At 39.5% G+C, this 24,854-nt stretch overlaps 1 protein-coding gene and 1 long non-coding RNA gene across 7 annotated transcripts in view; one reads left to right on the top strand and one right to left on the bottom strand.

Annotated features, from left to right (window-relative positions):
- The window catches only part of UBE2U (ubiquitin conjugating enzyme E2 U), a 56,565-nt gene extending 39,696 nt beyond the window's left edge, over window positions 1-16,869 (bottom strand). For 5 of the 6 annotated variants that reach the window (XM_082687615.1, XM_082687619.1, XM_082687616.1 and 2 more), the window contains exons 1-5: window positions 16,350-16,869; window positions 14,565-14,646; window positions 12,456-12,548; window positions 8,460-8,557; window positions 3,710-3,830 (exon numbers count right to left, since the gene is read on the bottom strand). In XM_082687615.1, the coding sequence (XP_082543741.1) occupies window positions 3,710-3,830; window positions 8,460-8,557; window positions 12,456-12,548; window positions 14,565-14,646; window positions 16,350-16,415 (460 nt within the window). In that variant the 5' untranslated portion in view covers window positions 16,416-16,869. The remainder of the gene's footprint in view (window positions 1-3,709; window positions 3,831-8,459; window positions 8,558-12,455; window positions 12,549-14,564; window positions 14,647-16,349) is intronic. The other variant, XM_082687620.1, reaches the window with a different exon arrangement.
- A 115-nt stretch (window positions 16,870-16,984) lies between these two features.
- On the top strand, window positions 16,985-23,804 carry LOC309842897. The gene is made up of 5 exons (XR_014299840.1): window positions 16,985-17,047; window positions 21,472-21,641; window positions 22,439-22,504; window positions 22,877-23,083; window positions 23,573-23,804. It is a non-coding gene; the product is annotated as an uncharacterized lncRNA (long non-coding RNA).
- Window positions 23,805-24,854: the final 1,050 nt, after the last annotated feature.

The following is a 24,854-nucleotide window of genomic DNA, read 5'->3' as shown; positions in this document are numbered from 1 at the left end:
AGACTGATACAAAGCCAAGGTCAAGCAAAGCTTTATTTTGCGCCAAGCATCGGGAATCAAACTGACCGGCCAGGGCCGTCTCTTGCAAAGAGGCGATCCCTCCCAGTCTCACAGATTAACTTTTATAAAGGCCATGTGTTTGAGCCTGGCCACACAGAGGTGGCCAGTTGAATTACAATGCACCCCATGATAGTCATTTAATTCAGTCTATGACCTTGGCTGGAATCGGGAGCCTTTGTCTGGCACCTGATAGACGGGGCTCACACTCCTTGGCGGGTAAGACGTGCGCTTTTCCTTGATTGGACGTTTCCACCTGGCCTGGCTCATCCTTGGCAAGTAGGGAGGTAATACGTGCGCTTTTACTGATTGGACGTTTCCACCTGGCGGGACATGTCCTTATATGTGGGCTCCATTATCAGGGGCTGGTCAGTCATATTTCACCAGTACTGTTTCTAAGCACGTTCCTCTTGGGTGGAAGGGGCAGGTTCAATCTAAGTTTATTGCATAAACAACAAAATGGCTGGCTCTGGCTAAGTAGGCCCTTACAGGTTGAGCTCAGAGCTCGGTGTGTTCTTGTCAAAACACCAAGGTCGAGAAGACCTAGCTGCTCAAGATAGGCAAACAGCACATTATGGAATGTTTGAGGAGGAGAGGCATTTGCATGTCTGCATACCAAACACTGGACTCAGGCTTAGGGTAACAAAATTAATTCCAGACCACTGATGATGAGGGAAAAGACCCCCGTATAGTCAAGATAGGTTCTAGCACAAGGCAGGGCTAAGCCTGCAGATTCTGGACTATAGTGGCTACAACCTAGTAGGCCTGGAGAAAGTGCAGCTGATGGTAGCTATGTCAGGTTTTTTGAGACAACAGAAGAAATTGCCCTTTTCTATATGAAAGTCCTTCAAATATTTGAAAACAGCTTTTACAACTGCCTTGGGTCATTTCTTCCACTCGCTGAACATACACGGTTTCTTCAGCTCAGGAAATGTGATGCTCCACACTGAGCAAGCCGGTGTTCCAGGTGAAGGCCCAGCGCATCAGAACAGTGCAGAATTACCGTACAACACATGCTCCGTGGAATGGCACTTTCTGTGAGTGGCTAACATTAAGTTGGTGATCAAATAGCTCCGCAAGAATTTTTTCATAGAGTTCTGCTATCAAGTCAGGCCTCTCCCATTCTTTACTTGGAGATTTTAATCCTCTGATCCCAAATGAATGCTTTATGCCCATCCCATTAAATATGGAGGCACAGGGAAGGGCAGTGCCTAGGTTGACGTTCTGGTTCTACAGCTTGCTCTCTGTGGCCTCGAGCCAACCACTTCCTACTGAGGAAGGAGCAGAGGATCAGATGAATAAATGTATGTGAAAGCCTGTGTAAACTAGGACATAAAATCAGGATCTAAGTTTACAGATATTTTTTCATTTGGTCATTCTATAAATAAATTCTATAAATTTTTATTCAGTGCCTACAACCAGACACTACTCTGAGGACATAGTTCTGGTCTATAATCGATGCCTACAGAGATGATAGTTCATTGCCTCTTGAGTTTCTCATTTATACAATTAACTATCTGTTCCAGTTTTGTGTTATCTAAAAAGGTAGTAATTTCCTTTATGCTTTTTCTAGATCTCTTTGTTAGCATTTTGAAATTATATGAAGGGTGATTTTTTTTTAAGATTTTATTTATTTATTTGATAGAGAGAAATCACAAGTAGATGGAGAGGGAGGCAGAGGGAGAGAGAGAAGCAGGCTCCCTGCTGAGCAGAGAGCCCGATGTGGGACTTGATCCCAGGACCCTGAGATCATGACCTGAGCCAAAGGCATTGGCTTAAACCACTGAGCCACCCAGGCGCCCTGAAGGGTGATTCCTGCAGCATTCTAGTGAGACCTTTTTTCAAGTTGTTATAAGTAATTCTCACTGGATGCAATTTTTTCACAGAAATCCACACAGTTGTCGACTACCATCTAATTTAGGGTACACGCATTTTCTGCGACTTCTCCCCTGCCCCCGAGCAGTTGCGCCTGCTATATCGTGGACACTCCTTCCCTTGGACGCTGCAGGAAGTCACTCTCTTCATGGCACCCGAGGCTACCACTCCTAGTCGGGCTGAGATGGCAAGCAGGCTGATTACTGCTGTCTTGGATTTCCACATATTTCACCACCATAACTAAAGAATGTAGTGAAAACCTGCCAAAGTACTATTTGCTCTTGTTCATCTGTAAGATGATTTGGCAGTTGGGGCAGCTTTTCTGTCTGACTTGGTACAACTGGAGAACCGAAAGGAGTGAAGGATGGCATCCACTAGGCAGGGGGACAAAGGAAGGGCTGACTTCTCTTCAGTTTCTTTCTCATCCTTCCTTTTGGCAGGCGAAACCCAAAATCTATTGCACAGAATCATTTACTATAGACAATCCTTTAAAACCAGTTTTTAAATTTCCACTTGCCAGACTATGAATATAGCTTTGCTATAGAATAGTTCTTCATGATGATAGCACTGCAGGGCTCAATGAAGGGTTAAGTGATATAAATTGTTCATTCATTCATTCTACAAATAGCAACTGAGCACAGAGGACACAGTAGTGGATGCTACAGTATTCTGGGAGGTCAGAAATGTGGTCAGAATGAAGCAAGAGGATTCCTCTGTGCACAAACCAGCTTCACAACTGTCAGGGAATGTTTGAGGAACTCCAAGACAATCATGACATGTTTGAAGTTACCAAAAGGGATACCTGATCAACACTGCTTGATTTCCATCAGATGCAAAGCTCTGTAGAGGAGCACTTGAACTTGGCCACAACTGTACAGCCCTAGATAATGGACTGGCAGGCCCTGGAAGGGGACTGGAAAAAGAAACAGGGGACATCTGAAGAAAAAGCACAGGAGAGATGAGTTTGGCAGAATGAGTCTGAACAGCAGGGCTTGTATTAGGGAGGTAATGATAGCAGCTACTATGCCTGGCTGCTGTGCATGGCTGGAAGGAGGGCAGGACAGAGAGGAAAGAACTATGGGTCACTTGGGCCCCAACACTCATTTGTGATGAATGCCTCTGGGCACAGGGAACCAATAGCATTATCCTGCTAACTGCAGAAAGCACTGAGAAGCAGTAGAGACACTGGGCTAAGTCATGAAGAGGTCACTGGCAGGATAAGAGAGAGCAAAACAAGGGTATCAAAAGGAAAAAAAAAAAAAAACATTGATCAGTAAAGCAGAAAGACTGAAGAGCCTCAGATGTCATTTCCACATGGACTCTTAGAAAAAATATCTTGGGGATGAACTCTTCAGAACAAAAAGCTGAACATTTTGTTAAGCAAAAGGAAAGAAGTCCCTGTTCAGTAAGATCAGGGCTCCTGCAGGGGAAATCTGGGAAATATCCATTATAGATCAAAGGGTTAAAATCAGATGTCGTATCTTTATGATGGGGAAATAAGTTTCAGTCAGCACCACCCATCCATATGACCATAACATTTAAAAATACTAAGCTTATGATCACTGATAACCTTTAAAGAATAACCACTTTTTGATAGACTTTGTGATAACTGACTGGCTTGACAAAGAGGTACAATAGGAGAAATCTTAGTACGATTTCATTACTTGAATGGATACAGAAAATAGTCCCTTTTATAATAGTTACTTGTTAGGTCCTTTATTTTCTATAAATGCATAACAAATAATTGACAAAAAACAAATAAAAAAGCACCTCTTACATTGTGATGGTTGGTTGAAAAGTCTTAGAACTACTTGTTTATACAGAGATTCATCTTCAATCAGCATTTGGGCTGCTTCCAAATTCACTGGATTTTCTAGCTCTGGATTAGAAAGCATAACCTATAGGAAAAAAAATAAAACTTTAAGTTTTTAAAGTAAACTCTTTTGCTAGAGTAGAAAGACAAGCCAACACATACAAGAGTAACAAGCATTTATTGCATGGCTACTATGTATCTATTTGGAGACAGACACAAAGACAAATGATACATAGATTCTAGTCTCAAGAAACTTGGTCTGTCTTGGTGTTATTCTGCACATACATGAGACAAACACTGGGATCAAAGCAAGTTACAAGTTCCTTCCTCTAGCCTATTCCTTTCTATCATGTGAACTTAAATTCAATTTATATAGAAAGGAAACTAAACATTAGGAAATGGTGAAACATTTCCATTAAAAAACAAGTTTAATTTTTATAATAAGATCATATTTAGGTCATGGATAAACAAATGTATGTAATAAGGCTGTGTATACTGTGTATACTTCAACATCTCTCCAGAACATTGAATGAATTCGGTATCTACAGTTTTCTATTGCTGCTGTGACTTACACAAATTTAGCAGCTTAAAATAATACAAATTCATTGTCTCACATTTCTGTAGGTAGCAAGTCTGGGGTGGTCAGTCTGGTTTCTCTTTTCCAGATTTAGTAAGACTAAAATCAAAGTGTCAGCTGATTGGGCTCTTATCAGTGATTCTGAAAGTCTGTTTCCAACCTCATTCGTGTTGTCTGTAAGCTGAATTCAGTCCCTTGCATTTATAGGACTGAAGTTCCTGTTTCTTTGCTGGCTGTTAGCCCGGAGCTATCTTTAGCTCCAAGAGGTCTCTTGCAAATTACACCTGGACCCTTATTTTTCAGAGCAGTTAAGGTATGAAAAATCTTTCTTATGCTTGGAATCTCCCTGATGTTCCCTCCTGCCACAGCCATTCTTCTTCCACTCTTTCCACCTTCCTCTTCTATTGTTAAGGGGTCATATAACCTTCCCATAATTCCATCTGCAAAGCCCTTTTACAGCAGTATGTAGATTAGATTAAATAACCAGAGGATGAAAGTCTTGGAGAGATTATCTTTCAAATTCTGCCTGCTGTCTGGGTGATTCAGTTGGTAAAGCATCTGTCTTTGGCTTGGGTCATGACCATGGGGTCCTGGGATTGAGCCCTGCATCAGGCTCCTCACTCAGCAGGGAATCTGCTTCTGCCCCTTCCCCTGCTTGTGCTCTCTCTCTCTCAAATAAATAAAATCTTAAAATAAAATAAAATAAAATTCTGCCTGCTAGAGTATATGTGCATCTGGACAAAATAGGGGACCAGTAGTAACCAAAACTTAATAGTTCTGATAAACCACAATCTTGTTTATCTAGCACCTCAAAACTATTATTTTCCCAAACTGCAAGTATTTGTTCAATAATTTCAGTATTTTGAATATTATAACACACAAACTGGATAGTTAAATATACCCCAAATAATAACTACCAGAATACTTAAGTGTAAATGAAGGTCAAAGTGGATAGCTGTGACTTAAGTGTCATAGAAATGATGGCAGTCATCACTAATGAAAGCAATAATCTGATATTTTATAATTCAAAGGCAATAAGAATTTACTGCTGTTAATTGAGTTTTTCTGTTTGGAAAACACATTTGAGCTATATCTCCAAGAATATTCTAAGTTGCTTAAATAAGGATTCAGTGTGGATTGCACTATACTTCTCAAAGTGGGCAGGAAGCAGATGAAACTTATCTTCAAGAGTAAGCTTTGGTCTTTGGCTGGAGTGATAATCCTATTCAGAGAGGCACATCTGGTAAAGTTTATTCAATAGTCTTTGCATTGACACTATGTCTAAGACCTTTTCATATTATGTTTATACAAGCTACTAAGTATACTTAATGATTTTTAAGAACTTAAATATATTAAAATGAATCATTAAATGAATTAAAATGAATAAATTAAAATGAACACCCTACTAAAATGGTAAAAAGAAAAGGTACTTTTATCTTTTTAAAGACTTACTTTATTTGTCAGAGAGAAAGAGAAAGAGAGAGTGAGCGAGCACGCACAGAAGCAGGGGGAGGGACAAAGGGAGAGGCAGGCTCTATAGTGAGTGAGCAGAGAGCCTGATGTGGGACTTGATCCTAGAACCCTGGGATCATGACCTGAACCGAAGGCAGATACTTAACTGACTGAGCCACCCAGGTGTCCCAAGGTCCAACTTTAAATTAGCCATGTGATAGTGTGGAACAACATAAGCAGCTTTCTAGAGGACAAGGACAAAAAACTGGAGCATCAGTATAAAACTGCAACAGTAGGTACAATTTGTAATTTCCAATTAGTTAAAGCCCATGTATTTGGAATTCCTTTTATGGATGGTGTTACTATTTACCTTTCCACTATATACTGAAGTACAAGTGTTCTTATAATCTTTTATAAGATTATAAAAATTTTAGGAGGAGATGATTAGTATATTTAGACTAAAACATTTTAAACACTATTTCAAATGCCACTCCCTTGAATAACAATGTGATAATTATACATATGTTTCACCTATTGTTCAAAGGGAAATATTCAGAAATTATGGTCTGTGTACTGTCCATTATAGCAGGTATCAGCCATATGTGATTATTTAAATTGAAATTAAACAAAATAAATGAAAAACCCAGTTCTCCTCAGTTACACTAGCCACATTTCAAGTGCACAGTAGCTAGTGGCTAGTGCCTACTATATTGGACATTGCAGATATTAGAAATTTCTATCAGTGTAGAAAGTTCTACTGGGCAGCATGACCTTGAATGGAGTATTAAATAATCATTAAAATAGTAACTGCAGCAATTTGAAAATTACTTGAGATAAAATGATAAGTGGAAAATAAATAGGTCAAATAATTTATACATATAAACCATATTTTGGAACAACGTAAAAAATTCAGGTTCATTCTTTTATTCATGTTACTTAACATCTACTGTCAGCATTGTTCTAGGTAGGTACTGGAGAATCAGAGATGAATTGTACCTGTTCTCTGACCTTGAGGAGCTTGCAGTCTAATAGGCGAAGGCAGGTAAGAAAACAGTATGTGCATTACAGTATTACAGTCCTCTCATAGAAATTTGCCTGGAGTACCACTAAGTGGATGGGAGACAAAAGAAATCCCTCAAACGCCAAAGGCATCTATTCTACCTCTGAAAAAGGTCAGGAAAGGCATCCCAGTGGAGGACTCTTCCAATGTATGCAGCTGCTTCCCAGACTGAGCAAGAGGGAAGGAGAAAATGGATTGCCAATCAGAAACTGGACTGAGCACTTTTTAAGGTTCAAGACTTGCTTGGGTTTGTAACTTTAGAATTGAGAACTCTATTATAATTTTTTAAAAATATTTTATTTATTCACTTGACACACAGAGATAGAGAGCATGAGCAGGGGGAGAGGTAGAGGGAGGAGGAGAAGCAGACTCCCTGCTAAGCCGGGAGCCTGATGTGGGGCTTGATCCCAGGACCCTGAGATCATGACCTAGGCAACCCTCTATAAACATTTTATAACCTGGATTGAACCAAGCACTGTGAGTGAAGAACAGCATGAAGATATAATAGGAGTGGGGCTCCACAGTGCTGTTAGGGAGAGTCTGAAGCCCAGGTGTGAGAACAAGTAGATTTTTTGTCAGGCGATAGAACTGAGGCTAACCTGCAGTGAATGTGCAACTTTTTTAAAACAAGATTTTAAACAAAAACATGGGAGAAAACATTAGAGGGAAATGATAATCACAGTAGGGTTCAGGTTTTTCTTTATGACTATCAGTGATTTTCTTTTCCTTTCCATTCCTCCCCCCCTGTTTTTTAGAGAGAGAGCATGCTCTGGATAAGTTGTATTAATGGGGTTGGGAGAGGGGCAGTGGGAGGAGAGAGAGAATTCCAAGCAGACTGCCTGCTGAGCCTCAACACATTGTTTTACTATTCCTTTTTTTTTGTTGTTAAGATTTATTTATTTGAGAGAGCACATACATGCTTGCGAGGGGGTTGGTAGGTCCACAGAAACATCGCTGAGCCTGATTATAGGTGGTCAAAGCAAGTGGCACTGAAATAATTTATTTTAGCACCAGTTGAGAAAGGAGGTTTTTTGGAGGGTCAGAAATAACAGAACACTGAGGCATGCTTCTAAGGACCATGAATCAAAGGGGCAAAGGGCCATTCCAGAAACACGCATCAGTCTGCAGGGAGGAAAAAAATCTCTGCCTTAATGAGTGAATTAAAGAATAAATCACTGGATTTGATATGAAAGTTTATAAAAGAGCAAGTAGCTAGCACTGTCAGGAATAAAGAATAAAGCTGAATATTTTAAGTTGTAGTCATCTGATTCACCTTTCTGAGGAAGGCAAGCTTCATGAATGAGGAAAGTTCATATCCAGTATTATAAAGTTAGAAGCCAAAAGAAAGGTTGAGACTAAATTTCTACAATTGAAATCATAAAGTTCTTTTTAAAATAAAATAAATATTCCTTCACTATAAAGGGCATGAACTATCAATTTCACTTTAAAACAATAATCTTTATAAGTTCCATTTTATAGCCTTGGCGTAAAATGCTGTTGATTTAAATAAGTTTACTCAAATCCTTCAATCATTTAAATATTCATTGCACATCCCACTCCTTATATTTTGAATAACTGGGATAACTGAAAGTATTAAAGAGACCATTATATTAATCTGTTCTTACCTGGAGGGTTAGTAAGATGCTGCTCAAAGTATAGCTTGTATTCCACTTATTGGGGTCGTCCAAAAAATCTATACAGGCCCGACCAGTATTTTGGTCTACTGTATTAAAGTAATACATGAATATTGACACATATAATACAATTATTATTTAAAATTTATGAACATCAAAATAGCACAGGCAACATCAGAAAGCAAAAGACAAAGCAGAAAAAGTATCTTCAATGAATGTGACTGACAGCTGATAGAGTGTAGCTGTTAAAAGCATGAACTTTGGTTCAGACACACATAGATCTGCATGTTGACTCCCCCACCTGTCAGCTCTGCTATGTTGAACAATTTAACTTTACCTCTCTAGGTCTCATGTTCCTAAATTGTGAAATGGGCATATCATAAAAGTACCTTCCTTCACTGATTAAAAAATAAAGTATTTAATAGAGTACCTGACGTGTAGCAAATCTTTCCAAATGACAGATTATCATTATCAATAATAGTCTTACTAATATATAAAAAAAGCTTTTGTAAATGACTAAGAGAAACATTTCTACTCTAATAGAAAAATCTCTCAATAAAAAGTTACAAACTGAAAATAAAATTTTAAAAGGTAAAAAGGGGTGTTTGATTTGACACTGTACTATAAAACTACAATAATTAGAACCGCAGGGTGGGACATGAGATTAATGTGATACGAGCCTTTAGAAACAAATCCTACTATGTATTAAAATTGTTGTATGTTGAAAGTGCAATTATGACTCAGCAACCAAAGAAGATTATCAACCAATGACATTAACAAGTGCTGTGCAAATTACTCATTATCCTTTGGTATTTAGGCTTCCTTCCTTCCATCTCTTCTGGAATAAGGAGCACTATGCCTGCCCCTGTCTCCACCCTATGTGTGGTTTTCGATAAATACATGGTTGTCCGTATTTTCCCCAGCAAGATGTGGCCATGTAACTAAGTTGTAATTGTGGGATATCAGCAGAAAGCAAGCATGCAACTTCTAGGTCATACTTCCTGAAGGAAGCTGTTTTGCCCTCTTTATCTTTTTTCCCTTCCCACTGTCTGGAAACGGTCCCAGAGTAAAAGTCTTATATCTAGAAATGACACTTGCACATTGAGGATGCTGAAACCACCCTGCCAGCTTTGTTCTGTTATACACAGATTGGAAAGATATAGAGAAGCTTGGCCTATGCCCTAACAAATTAATTAAATAACTATTTTAAAAGAGGAATGGAGTTAAATATGAAAAATAAGACTATGGAATAACTAAAAAAAATTAAAATGATGATTTGATTTTGTTTGGGGAAAGGATCATCTAAGTTTAAAGGTAACTGGAAAAATCTCAAAGGATAAGACTACATAAAAATTTTTAAATCCCATATATAAAAAAAACAGCATAAGAAAAATTTAAAAATTAGTGACAAAGGGAAATATTTGCAATATCTAATACAATATAATAACATTGTTAAGTCTGATGGTTCACAAAATAAGAAATGCAATCAACAGACATGAAAAAAAATGGTTCAACTCACAAGTATTCAAAGAAGTTTTTATTAAAATAACAGTGACATTCTTATGAAATTGGAAAAAAATGTCTCTGATTTGGAGTGCCCAGATTTGGAGTGCTAAATGAGGACTTTATACATAGTTATTGGTGGAAGTGTAAATAACATCCCGAAAGGCAACCTGGCTTTACGTATCTAAAGACTTAGAACCATATAGAGCCATCCTTTGAAGTTTGGGGCTAATAAATAACACTCCCCTCCTCCCAAGCTCATATATAATGAAACAGACCTAACTTTTGAAAGATGGAAGTAAAACACCAACTCTACTATAGGTAAGACTGAAATGGAGAATGCATGTGACCAATGGCTTTACTTGAGCTCCACAAAAGCACCGTGATTTGAACTTAACACCCAAACTGAAAGCTGGCCTGTCTCCTTCCTAGAGAAAGCAAGAAGGCACCCATTTTGAAGAAACATGGGTTGAAACTGGAAAGAAAGTGTTGAGAAAGTGCTGAGCCACATGTGTTCAATTTTTATTCCCTATTTTTCCAATAGGTAAGTCACTCAAGGAGTGAGGGAGGGAAAGAAGAGCAATCACAAGTTTCCTGTACTTTTCCTCCTAGAGACAGAGGTTCTTTTTATTCCGGAAATGGAAGATGTGAGGAGTAGGGTATAAGAATACCAACCCCCCCTCACTACATTTAACCAGTAATTCCACTTATGTTTATGTTAAACAAATAATAGCAAATGTACACAATGAATTGTGTACCATAAATTTAATTTTATCCCTTAAAATAGGTTTTAGTTACAAAGTAATAATGTACTTGGAAAAAAGTACATAGAAGTATATAAAGTAAAATATAAAAGCTTCCTTGTATACTAATACCACTCTTTAGAGTTATTACCAGTTGGTCTAGGGGCACCTGGGTGGCTCAGTCGGTTAAGCATCTGACTTTCGGTTTTGGCTCAGGTCATGATTTCAGGGTCTTGAGATCAATCCCTACATCAGGCTCTGTGCTCAGCATGGAATCTGCTTCAGAGATTCTCTTTCTCCCTCTCCCCCTGCCCCTCCCCGTCTGTGTGCACATGCATACGTGTGTTCTCTCCCTCCAAAATAAATAAGTAAAATCTTTAAAAAAAAATCCACCAGTTGGTCTATACAAATGTACACATACACGTGTGCGTGTGTGTGTGTGTGTGTGTGACTGTTAATGTAGTTTTTCTAATTATATGGAATTATATCTTATGTGTTATTCTTTGAGGGTTTTTTTTTTCATTTAATAGTAAATTACCAACATATTTCTTGACACATTTATGAAAATATATTTGAGTACCAGCTATGTGCCAGGTAGTGAATATTCTAGGAATAGCAGTGACCAAAAAGTCTAGCTTTATATTTCTTCCTTGTTATGTACACAGCAGTAAGATATTTTACTTAAAAATTCCTATATTAACAGACACTGAGATTATTCCCCTTTTCCCTATTTCCAACATCATTACTGGGAACAAACACCTTTAAATAGTATACATACTCTTCCACACCTGTGCTAGTATTTCTATGGAATAATTTATAAACATGGTACTACAGGAATTTAGGGCTATTTGCCTTTTATAGCTGATTAGAAACTACCAAACTGCTTACCAGAAATGTCACAGTGAGGTCATCATTATATCAGAAAACCCACCCACCTAGTGTTTGCCCATCCCTACTAAAATTGGATAATTTTTTAACATTTTGTAAGCATAAGCAATGAATCATAAATTCTTGTTTTAATATGCATTTATTTTCTTCTAGTGAAGCTGAACATCTTTTTATGTTTTTTTTGTTATGTTTCCTCTATCAAGTGTTTGTTTATAACCTTTGTCTGTTTTTCTATTGCTTTATATTTTTCTTAGTGATTTTTAAGTGTTCTTTATATGTTGTAGATATTCTGTTTTACACATTGCAATTATTATACCTTGGTTTGCAAAAGTCAACATATTTTGTCTCTGTTTATCACATTGTTGGCTATAGAGAAGTTTTTAAAAGTTTATGTACTTTAGGGGTGCCTGGGTGGCCTTCAGCTCAGGTCATGATCTCAGGGTCCTGGGATGGAGGCCTGTATCAGGCTCTCTGCTCAGCAGGAAGCCTGCTTCCCACTCTGTCTCTGCCTGCCTCTCTGCCTATTTGTGATCTCCCTCTCTCTGTTAAATAAATAAATAAAATCTTTTAAAAAAAAAAGTCATTTTATAAACTTCATATGTAATACTTCAACTATGTAGAAGAAATATATACATAGTAAAAAGCAAATAAATTTATTTATATGTTGAGAGGAATAGCTCTCTGAATTACGATTCAAAGTGATAATATTTTTCCGCCTCTTTGTATTTTCCCCAATAGGTATGCTTACTAAATATAACCATAACAAAGTTTTTAGAAACATTATCAAACACTTATAAGGAACAAGGATAATAGGGACAGAGCCCCAATGATAAAAATCTCATTTGGTTCTTACCATTTGGATGAAAAGGAATTGTTAGGAATTTCACAACTGGAGGCACACAATTGTACTGTGATGTAAAGTTTATTGTCAGTTGGAAGAATAATCCTATAATAAAGAAACAAATATTTTTGCTAAAGTGTAATGTTGTATTGATTAATTAAAATCTGATGTTTCTCTTTAGCTTAGACTCCTCGAGGTCCCTAGAGTTTTAGAAGTAAATTGGATCATATGGTACATAAAGTCCTCTACATAGTCTAACAGTCTCCTCATAATCTTTTTTTCCCCCATTTAAAAAATTTAATTTCTTTTCAGTGTAACAGAATTCATTGCTTATGCACCACACCCAGTGCTCCATGCAATATGTGCCCTCCATAATACCCACCACCAGGCTCCCCCAACCTCCCACCCCCCACCCCTTCAAAACCCTCATATTGTTTTTCAGAGTCCATAGTCTCTCATGGTTCATCTCCCCCTCCAATTTCCGTCAACTTCCCTCTCCTCTCCATCTCCCACTCTCACCACTCTTGTTCAACATAGTATTAGAAGTCCTAGCAACAGCAATCAGACAACAAAGAGAAATAAAAGGTATCCAAATTGGCAATGAAGAAGTCAAACTCTCTCTTCGCAGATGACATGATACTTTATATGGAAAACCCAAAAGACTCCACCCCCAAACTACTAGAACTCATACAGCAACTCAGTAATGTGGCAGGATACAAAGTCAATGTACAGAAATCAGTTGCTTTCTTATACACTAACAATGAAAACACAGAAAGGGGAATTAGAGAATCAATTCCATTTACTATAGCACCAAGAACCATAAGATACCTGGGAATAAACCTAACCAAAGAGGTAAAAGATCTGTACTCGAGGAACTATAGAACACTCATGAAAGAAATCGAAGAAGACACAAAAAGATGGAAGACCATTTCCATGCTCTTGGATCGGAAGAATAAACATTGTTAAAATGTCTATACTGCCTAGAGCAATCTGTACTTTTAATGTCATTCCGATCAAAATTCCTCTGGTTATTTTTCAAAAAGCTGGAGCAAATAATCCTAAAATTTGTATGGAATCAGAAGAGACACGGAATTGCTAAGGAAATGTTGAAAAAGAAAAAAAAAACTGGTGGCATCACGTTGCCTGATTTCAATCTTTACTACAAAGCTGTGATCACCAAGACAGCATGGCACTGGCATAAAAACAGACACACAGACCAGTGAAACAGAGTAGAGAGCCCAGATATGGACCCTCAACTCTATGGTCAAATAATCTTTGACAAAGCAGGAAAACATGTACAGTGGAAAAAAGACAGTCTGCTCATAATCTAATTCCACTGTGTTTTCAGCCTGTTTCCCCCAGTCCTTTACATCCCCTAACACCTGCCCCTTTCACTGTTTTGCTCATATTTACTGAACTCACTGTTCTAGAACTGTCTTCTTGTTTATAAGCTTTTACCATGCTGTTAACTCAGACTGAATTTCCTCCCCCTCCTTCCAAACCTGACAAACTTACCCATTCCTCAGGATTCAACTCAAATGTCACTTCCTTGAGAAGACAGGCATTCCTGACCTTCCAAGGCAAAATTAACTAATCACTGTCTTCTCAGCATTTCATTTAAGATCCAATAATAGCACATATTAGATTTTCTCCCCTACTTGACTCAACAATTCTATTTTGTTAATCCATAAAGAAAGAGTGTATGGTTATTAAAGGTTATAGTGGCCCAGTCTTCTTGAGAATTTGATTTATGAAAATTTTGGGAAAAATCATGGAGGAAAAAAATGAGAGATAACTGGGATTTTTATGCAAGTAGGAATTTTGATAGCTCTTCTATGATTTCATAGAAAACTTACATGATATTCCCAAATGATGTGCTTTATTGTGTCTGCTTCTTAAAAGTGTAATAACATTAAAATTTGGCATAAAAATTCAAATCTAAAATTCCCATCTACATTAACAAATGGTAAGAAATTAAGCCACATGATGAAAAAACAACATGTGAATACCTTTAGAATTCTAGAGAATTTATATATTGTAACCTTATTATTCATGTAAAGAAGATAAGCTAATAATGGTATAAAGACTTTAAAAAAGTAAATTGGTTTCGAAAACACAAACCATGCCAAAATGTATTCTGTAGACCTTCAATATCGGCTCCCCATTCCATTAGATCTTCACGTATAGGAAAGGCAGTAATACCCTTTAATTAAAAAAAATCAAAGCAGAAGAAAATATTTAATATACAGCTTTGAAAATCAGATGTCAAGTTACAGTGAATTCCATAAACTCCACATTTTCTTTTCCTAATTAATTTATGAATTTGTTGATTTGGGGAGATGTCATATATTATATATTGTTTAATTACATAGAAATTAAGGTAGATTCCAAAACACACACACAATGGTAAATTTAAAATAAATCATAAGCATGGAAATCACAAATGGGACTACAAAGTCAAGCTTGAGATGTGAGTTATATAAATCAATAGGCAATTTAAGATTCCAAATAGAAAACACAGAAATAGTTGGAAAGATACATTTCCTCAAAGCTTTAAAGAACAAAAGAACTATATGGATGCCATATGGAAGGCATGAAGTAGAAAATTTTCATTAAGAAAAACACAACTCCAAAATTACACTTCTATATAATAACAGAATTTTCCTATGCTTGAGGTTCTATCCCAAAGGAGGGACAAAACTGTATTTCATGGAAAAGTGTATCGTTTATGCTGAGGGATACACTTAAATAGAGTCAACAACTATCTCTAACCAACCACACAGTTATTAAGTGTGTTAAATGCTCATCTGGATTAACATTATATCTCTATTATCTACATTATTTATAGTCATGTATCACTTCCTTCATCAAATTCTCTTTCACAAGAGAACCACAGAGTGCAGGCAGAGCAGAAACAAACAACATCAAATGTTAGGTTGGTATGTCTGCGATTTTTATTGGACTCAATCACTGTTCCTGACATCCAGAGAAGACAATGTTTCTATAGCAGGGGTGGAAACAGAACAATGCCATGGAAGCGCACTTTAAGCAACTGTTGGTAACCCTGTGCGCCCTCCCTCTAAGGCGGCTTTCTCTCTGAAGGACTCCCTCCCTCTCCCTTCCATTTTTTATTCTCTGTAGAATAAGTGATACACCAGTCTGTGGCACCCTCTGGACCTCACTGTGGTGGCATTCCGGGCAAAGCCTTCCCCTGTGTCAAAGTTATAAGGGAAAGGCACTTCTGTATTATATATGATAGCATTGGGTGAAAAGTGCAGTAGACAGTAAGTAGTAGAACTTAAGACTTAAGAGCAAGGGGTCTGGAATCAGAAAAGCCTATGATGGGGCACCTAGGTGGCTCGGTGGGTTAAGCCATGATCTCAGGTGCTAGGATCAAGCCCCGCATTGGGCTCTCTGCTCAGCGGGGGACCTGCCCCCCCACCCCGCCTAGTTGTGATTTCTCTGTGAAATAAATAAATAAGATCTTAAAAAAAAAAAAAAAAAAAAAAAGGAAGCTTGTGATGGAAGCTTGGGGCCAAATATTTACTGAACCTTTCTGGGGCTTAAGTGTCTGGTAGGACAAACACCACACTCCTTATTTAATAATGTTGTAATTAATGAGCCCTACCCCGCACCTACCCGTCACTACCAGATAGTCAGGGCTTAAATACACATACATTACTCAGCACAGTGTGCTCTATATTTTTAACTCTTATTACTATGAAATCATAGTAATTCTTATTTTTATAAGATGATTGTTACGGTGCAATCAATTCATTAAATCACAAAACTGCAGTGGTGAATGAAGCTTAACTAAATTATGCCTTACAGAGTAAACACGGATTGAAATGCTTTTAAAAATTCGTACCCCAACGAGACACATCCCTCCAAGTTCCCAGCACTCACCTTAAAGTTGTTCTCCTTCAGCTCCTGGAAGTCTCTCTCCAGCAATAAGTAAGCTCTGCTGTACATGATAAGGCTGCAAAGGGTCTGGCACTTGTCCCCAAGCCTCTACTCTGGGACAGATGTCGGAGTTTATAGGTCTCTCTTCCACACCGAGTTAGGTGAGCAAACCCACCTCATCTACTTGTTTTCTAGAGCCCCAGAACGCTGTCCTCCCAAGGTAAGTGGCTCTAAGTTGGATTTACAACAACTTTCTTTCCTCCTCTGACTCCTCCCAGCTGAGACTTCCGGAAGGAAAACGGACACTTGGAGCAGCACCTGGGACAACTCGTGTTGTTCGTGCGTGAAGCGGGCGCGAGAGGTCGAAGCGGAGGCAGCGGAGGGGGTCGTTAGTCGGTGCAGTCTACGCTTCACAGGTGTGAAGGTGTTACTGGGTGCCCGCGGTGCTGGAGGTCGCAAATCGGTTGCCAAGCAACAGGAGCCTGCGGGAAAGCCGCGGAGCTGGGTCTCCCCTCATCCAATCAGCGACGGGGGGCAGGCCTCTGGAAACCTTCGCAGCCAATCGTCCAACCGTTTCACTTTGACAGGCCGTGGGATCCGTTGTCAAAGCAACATCCCCGCCCCCCCCCCGCCCCCCGCCCCCCGCCCGGGCCAAGCCGACTCAGTGCATCAACATAGACTGTACCTAACTAGTGTAAAGGGTAGGTGAAGTCCCAGGATCTTTCTTTCAGAAGTCCTTCTCTGGAATGCGTTCCTTGTTCTTTGAATACCAGGAACGATCGGATAATAAGTGATCATTACGTTCAAGTCTGAGCTTATTAATCATACTTACATAGCAAGGTACCATTCATAATACGTTCGCGTACATTATTATGTCATCGTACCCTACAGTTACTTTGGGAGGATGTTCCAGGAACAGAGAAGTACTTAAAATGTCTCAGGTTCCCATCTTTTGCCACAGGGTTTTGCTCCTGCTGTTCCTTCTACCTAGACATTTACCACATCCCTTCCACCATTTCTCCACCCCCCCACCCCCCACTTTTCTTCACTCATCTTTCGATTTAACTTTGCCCACGATTCCTCCGGACATGCTCTAAGACAAGATTAGGTTCCTCTCTTTTGTGATCCTAAAGGACCTTCTATTTTACTTCTTCATTAGCATTTATCACGCTGGATTACAATTGCCTATTGTCTTCTTCAACAGGCCAGGAGCTACTGAAAGGTGTTCATTTACCGGTGCCAACTGAAGAAATGGGCAACATGGTTCAGAGTGCTTTTTGGTTGCTTATTTGTTTTACTAATTTTATGGAAACTATCAGTTCAATTAGTTCATTCATTCCACAAATATTAACGACTTATTATAATTATGTACTGTGGAACAATTCAAATGAAGTGACTGCCTTTATGGTTCCAGTATATAGTAAACCACTCAAAAATGAAACAAGCATACAAAACAAAAACACATGACCAGTGACACGTGGACAATAAAAGAGTAATGTGACCGGGAGTGCAGCAGGTAGTTGAAGGTTAGACGTGGTGGTCAGGGAAGACCTCTGTCAGGAGTGGAGTTTGAGGGGGTACCTCGAAGATAAGATGAAAAGGAGCCAGCTTTATGAAATGGAGGGCAGATTCTTCCAGGAAGATGAAAACACAATAGTTCTAGTCAGGAAAAAGCAGGGCTTAAAAAAGAAATCACGGAGGGCTTGAAAAAGGTAGTGGGATTTAATTAGAGTGGGGCCCAACACCCTGGGTGGGGGGGTTAGGTTTCATCTGAATAGCAATGGGAACCCAGTGGATGGTTTTAAGTCAGAGAAAGAAAGAGAGAGTTCCGCTCTGATTTACATTTACAAAATTACTCTGGTTCCCTTTGTGGAGAATGGATTGTGGGGGGAAATCATTTAGAAGGCTCCATGTTCAATTCCGTGTCCAGGTATGATAGCTTACAAATTCCCAACAAAAAATTAATTTTACTAACATCTTGGCACAACAAAATTATTTTAGTCTATATTTCATAAAACTGACTATAAAAGAGTTTTTCCTATGAAAACATCAACCAGGATCTAAGATTGAATTTTTTTGGCTGCCTTTTATATCCATTAGATTTTAACGTGGATTTATGTAGGTTTATGAGTGTAAGGTGAAAGTGAAAACAGGCACTTCAGTGAGAAGGGAATGCACCCAGTTTGGGGGTTTTAGCTAGATTTATTGATGATATTAGAGTGGTCCCGCAGCTCCTTTGACTCTAATAGGGAGAAACTGTGAGAGTAAACGTAGGATCTTTTGTTATTTCTTCAAAATCTTGTTCTGGGGGCGCCTCGGTGGCTCAGTCGTTAAGCGTTGGGGTCTTGATTTCAGTTCAGGTTCTGATCTCAGCGTTGAAATATCAAGCCCACATTGGGCTCCACGCTCAGCATGGGGTCTGCTCCAGATTTTCTCTCCTTCTGCCCCTCTCCCTCCTCCCACCCCCTCTCAAACAAACAAACAAAAATTAAAGTTTTGTCCTAGGGGAAATTATGTTAAGGTCAAAGAAAAAGGTAAAATTAAAACATTCTTTGTTCTGAATTTTTAGAAATTGGTATTTATATTGTACTTTAATGCAATGAAAATCTAGTTGGTAAGCTCTCATATGACCCCTGCTGGACCTCTCCTCGGGACTTCAGCCTAGTAAACTCAATTGCCTAGTTCTTCACCAGCTGTTTCAAAGACATTTCAAATTCAGAATGTCCCAAAATAAACTCATTGCCTTTCCTCCTCTCCATTAACCTTCTATTTCCTTTTGTTCACTCAGTTTCTCAAGCTGGAAATCTGAAGGTCTGTCTGACTCCGTCCTCGAGACTCAACTTCAATGACTCATGATTTTCTAGCTTCTTCACAAGCCTTATCGCCAGTGCCTGAGCTCACAGCCCTGTTATTTCTTGCTAGAACACAGAAGAACATCTTTTTTTTTTTTTTTTTTTTTTTTTTTTTTTTAATTTATTTTTTATTTTCAGCATAACAGTATTCATTATTTTTCACCACACCCAGTGCTCCATGCAATTCGTGCCCTTTATAATACCCACCACCTAGTACCCCAACCTCCCACCCCCCACCCCTTCAAAACCCTCAGATTGTTTTTCAGAGTCCATAGTCTCTCATGGTTCACCTCCCCTTCCAATTTCCCCCAACTCCCTTCTCCTCTCTAACTCCCCATGTCCTCCATGCCAGAAGAACATCTTTATACAACACTCCTTTACTCCAGAGTTGCATGTCATGATAGCTCTGTGTAATGTATGTAAACTAACATGGTCGTTCTCTGCTGAAAATAGTGCAAGTGATCCCCCTCACCACCCCAGTTTACCCTACTTTCATCTACAGGGTTTTAAATGTAGATTGACTTCTGGCAGTGTTGGGGGGCTAAAATCATGAGCAACCTTATATGTGTATACATGTGTATATGTGTACATGTGTGCACATAGACTTTTTTTTTTTTTTTTGGTAGAACAGGATCATGGAATACATTAAGTTTAGCCTAGCCTGTGATGTAAAAAGCTTAAGAAACCATGCACTATAGAGTTAAATCCAAGCTTCTTAACATGATGCTACAAAACCTCCCGTGCTATTATTCCCATCAACGTTTTCTTTACTGATGCTCACTCTGCTTCACACTTGAAAAAGCAGCATCCCTGAGCTGCTTGTCTCTTCCCTGTATCTACCATCGTGCCTAGGCTCTCTACCTAGATTCTCTTCCTCTTCTTCTTTATCTGGCTAACCAGCTGTCACATATGTCAAAAGACATAAATTCTTTCTCAGAGTCTTCCTGAAGTACCAGGATGGGTTGTGTTCTCATTTAACCTGGACACATCTTTGTAGATCGTTGCCACATTATTTTGAAGTGATCTGCTTCTGGGGTTTTCTTCCTTACCAGAATGTAAGTTCCTAAGGGCAAGGAGCATGGACACTTATTTTTTCATCACTGCTTTCCCAGCACTAAGCACCTGGCTCAGAGGGGCATCAGTCTATGCTGATTGAATTGAACTTAGCCGATAAAACATTGGGTGTCAGGAGAGTGACCCTTCTGTGACAGAACCAGGCATAAGCAGAGGAAAGGGATGCAGGGCAGTAGGTGATTTAGAAGAGGTTGTCCACTCCATGGCTACATCGCAGGTTCAAGTTGGGAGGATAATGACAAAGTAGACAATAGAACAAAAGAATCACTGAGGTAGGAGCCCACAGAGCAGAAGGGCTGGAGAGCTGCAGGCAGGGCATAGATTTTAAACACAACCCCCAGGGCACCAAGAAGAAGGTACAGGCACTTAGAAAGGTCGGCAACATTGGGCCTCAAGGGATAAAGCGGTTAGAACTCCTGGACCTGTTTTGGGAATGAAATTTCTGGGAAAGACAGCTTCCTGCTAATCTGCCTCTGGGGGCTTGGCTCTATTGTATTTGGCGGTACTAAGTAAATGGGATCACAGTTGTACTCACTGGCGGGCCAACATCCTGTGTTTTTACAATTAGCTTAGCTCCTGTGTGGATGGGAGATGGGCTTTGGTTACAGAGGCTCCTGAGCTGATAAGTGGAACTGGGGCTTTGGAGAAGGGTGGCAGTGAGATGTGTGTGCACATCTGTGTGTGCACATTTGTGCCCACATGGAGCACGGGGGTAGCAACGGGCTAGATTTGCTTCTTGCATTAACAGCAGCAGGGGCTGGAGGCTAGTAGCATCAGCTGTTTGGACATCCAGGTCACTTGAAATTGCAAACTTCTAAGTAGAGGCCTATCTGAAAATGTTTTTCTCCATATGGACTCACCTTCCATCTATGATGGCACATGTTTTAATAAAATTTCCCCATACATGATAGCATGGATGGTGTGTCCTTGCTGGCATCTCATTCCTGAGCCATGTCCTTCTCTGCCTTGTTCATCAGATGCATTGTTGTGGGGCTCTGTGTTTTAGATAAACCAGCACACTCAGGAAAATAAATCCCATCTGTAGTCCTTCCACTGTCTTAGTTCATTGGTTAGTCTGGGTAAAGAATGTGTGCTCTTGGACAGACCCAGTTGTGTCCCAAGATACCTATGTCTGCATAGGCAGCAGAGTCTTGAAGAAGTTACTTAGCCTCCCTGTGCCTGCATTTTCTCCCCTGTAGGATGTGGCCAGTAACAACACCCACTTCTCAGAATTATTGTGAAGGCTGATGGCAGTAATGGCCACCAACCCCTCGGACTGATAGTCAACACCTGTGCTTACCACGTGCTGGGCACACCATTCTCAGTGCGCTGGGGGAATTCATTTCATAGTCAGAAACAACTCTATAAGGTAGGTACTATTATTCTAATTTTTGCAGAAGAGGGAGGGACATTGTCACAGAACTGGAATGCCGGCAGAGTCAGGAGGCAGCCCCAGGGTATCTAGCTCCAGATCCCATGTTTTTAACCATTTGGCTACCCAGCCTCAAATGTCTCATGTTCTACCAAGTGAAGTCTCTGTCCTTCTTTAAAAAATCATCACTACTCTCAATAAATTTTTCCTTTGGCATATCTGCTATTTTGTGTGTGTGTGTGTGTGTGTGTGTGTGTGTGTGTGATTTTGGGTGCATCTGTTTCCAACTGTGTTCCTACTTGTTTGCTTTCTGAGTCTTCCTCTGCTAAAATGCAAACCCAAGAAAGCTAGGCCACTACTGTACAATAATATAGTGCCTGACATGTAATAAAGGCCCACTATAAATCTGTTAACTGAATGTGAATTCTGACTTGTCTTTTAGATTATATATTCATTAAGAACTCAGTCTGACTTCTGTAACTTATAGATAAATATGTGGAATCCTGCTGCTCAGAGAAAGTATACCAACTACTGAATAATTATTTTTACATTAACTTTTATTGCTTTTGTACTTTCAAGTGGAGAGTAAATTTTATTAAGTCCTTTTATATGCTTTTTGGGGCTTTCTCTCTGTGTCTTTTCCCCCTAAAAGTAAGCCTAAAGGATTGAAAAAAGAAACGTTGCATTTTATTTCTTATGGCGGGCAGAATTCTAAGATGACCTTACCTTCAAGATCTCCATCCCCTTCATAATCCTCAGGACTCTGAATATGATGCATTTTTGTACTCTTTCAGTTAAGTTATATGGCATAGTTGACTTTAAGAAAAGGAGGTCATCCTGGGTGAGCCTGACCTAATCAGGTGAGTTCTTAAAAGGATTGGACTCTTCCTGAAGTCAGTAATTTTTTTTTTTAAAGATTTTATTTATTTATTTGAGAGAGAGACAGTGAGAGAGACCATGAGCAAGGAGAAGGTCAGAGGGAGAAGCAGACTCCCCATGGAGCTGGGAGCCCGATGTGGGACTCGATCCCGGGACTCCAAGATCATGACCTGAGCCGAAGGCAGTCGTCCAACCAACTGAGCCACCCAGGCGCCCCCTGAAGTCAGTAATTTAAAGTGTGAGGGGGATTCTTTGTGAGGCAGATTCTTTTCTGCTACCTTTGAAAACTGAGGGGGTCATTTGGCAAGGAATGTGGGCAGCCTCTAGAAACTGCTATGGTCTCTTGCTCACAGAAAGTCCAGCAAGAGCATCAGGGCCCCGATCTACAATCAGAAGCTACTGAATTCTGCTACAGATGCATGATCTTGGAAGAGAACCTGAGCTCCAGGTCAGAACTCAGTTTGGTTAACACTTTATGAGAACCTGTACAGGGAATTCCTTCATGCCATGCCAGATCTGACCAAAACCGTGGGCTAATAAATGGGCATCGTTTTAAAACAGTAAGTCTGTGGTATTTTGTTATCCAATAATGGCTAATTAATATAACTTATATAGTTGTATGAATTACAATGATATATTATTATTTATTATTGTTGTTAATACAACTTATCCAACTTCTGACCAAGACAAGTTATGTGGCAAAATTCAGTCACTTACCGAGCCGGGTTTACCCTGATTAGTATGAAAAGAACTTGAAACCAATTCCTAGACATTACCATATGCCTTTAGACAGTGTTAAGGGGTAAAAAGAGTATGATATCTGAAAAATTAAGACTGAACTAAGGCTCATACACAAACTTTCACCATCTTAGGTGAGGGACACAATGAGCAGTGTGATTATTTAACATTTGCAAAGTTACTGAGGTTACTTCCAGCTTCAACAACCAAGCATCCCTTCCCCCTCTTTTTAAAAACAATTCTTTCCCTCAGGACTTGGACAGATGTTTTCATTTTACTTAAACTAAAAGACTGTTTTCCTCATCCACCAGGAATATGTACCAGTACAAAGTGTTAACCTCGTTTGGATTTGAACCCCCATCCTCAAGAACAAAAAAAGGCCGAGGAGCGCCAAATGTCAGCTCAGCTGTGAGAAGTGTTTTAAATCATATTTTGACGTATGTTACGCTGTTAACTAGAAAATGAAGTGCAGCACACATGCTTCTAGTAACTCTGGTTTCCAATCATCTGATCCCTTCTTTGTCTTGAAGACCTTTTGATGTGCATTCCCAATATTGAGTTTCTCTGTTTTTAATAATCTTATGTTCCTTCCTCAATATAAATGTCAGGAAAAATACTGAATGCTAATCTTCAAAGATCAAACAGGAAGAAAGAGGTGGGCAGCATAGTTGAGCAACTTGAATTCCTGAAATTTCTCATTAAAAAAAATTTTTTTTAGCTTATAAAAGCCTAGGCTCAAAGAAATGCTTCATTCCCCTTTGTAAAGTTGAGGTTGCAGGCTCCCCCCAATTTCAGAACTGTGTTAATTACAGAATAATTCAGTCTCTCCCCCTAAGGCACCTGAGATGCAGGGGGCCACTTGAACACTATTCATATCGGAATTTGTGGTTACCTGACAGAGAGGAACTTGGAACCCGTACATGCTGGCTTTCATTTCACATCATTCTTTGCTTTAGGTAAGATGACCAAGAGTCTGGGTTTGCCTAGGCATAGGGGCTCTCTCTCTCTCTCTTTTAAAGATTTTTATTTAATTAATTTTAGAGAGAGAGAGAGCATAGGAGAGAGATAGAGATACAGAGAGAGAGAGAGAGTGTGTGTGTGTACCCATGTGCATGATCAGGGGAAGGGCAGAGGGAAATAGTGAAGCAGACTGTCTGATGAGCAGGGACCTCCTCCCCACGCCCCCCCAAAGTGGGGCTCCATCCCAGGACCCAGGAATCAGGCCCTGAGCCCAAGGCAGATGCTTAACTGACTGAACCACCCAGCCCCCGCCCCATGGGGACTCTCTTGGAAAAAAGGACTTTCAGTGCTAACAGTGGGATGATCCCTGGCAAACTGACACAGTTGGTCACCCTACCTTGGGCAAGTACTCAGAATCCCATTAGGAGTGGATTTTGGTTGATGATGAAGAAATGCAGCACCTGCCGGGCACTTGACATGCCCTCAAATATTTTAGGAAGATCAGGTCTCCCTTTCATTCATTCCCCACATGGGGACACTAATTGTTGAGATATACTGCATTTCGTATTATCTAAGTACAACTGTGACTAAGTGTGTATGTGTGTGTGTGGTGGGGGAGTAGGGAACTGCTTA

Source organism: Mustela nivalis (assembly GCF_964662115.1).
Source record: "Mustela nivalis genome assembly, chromosome: 10".
NCBI lineage: Eukaryota > Metazoa > Chordata > Mammalia > Carnivora > Mustelidae > Mustela > Mustela nivalis.
This window is presented reverse-complemented; position numbering and strand designations above follow the sequence as displayed.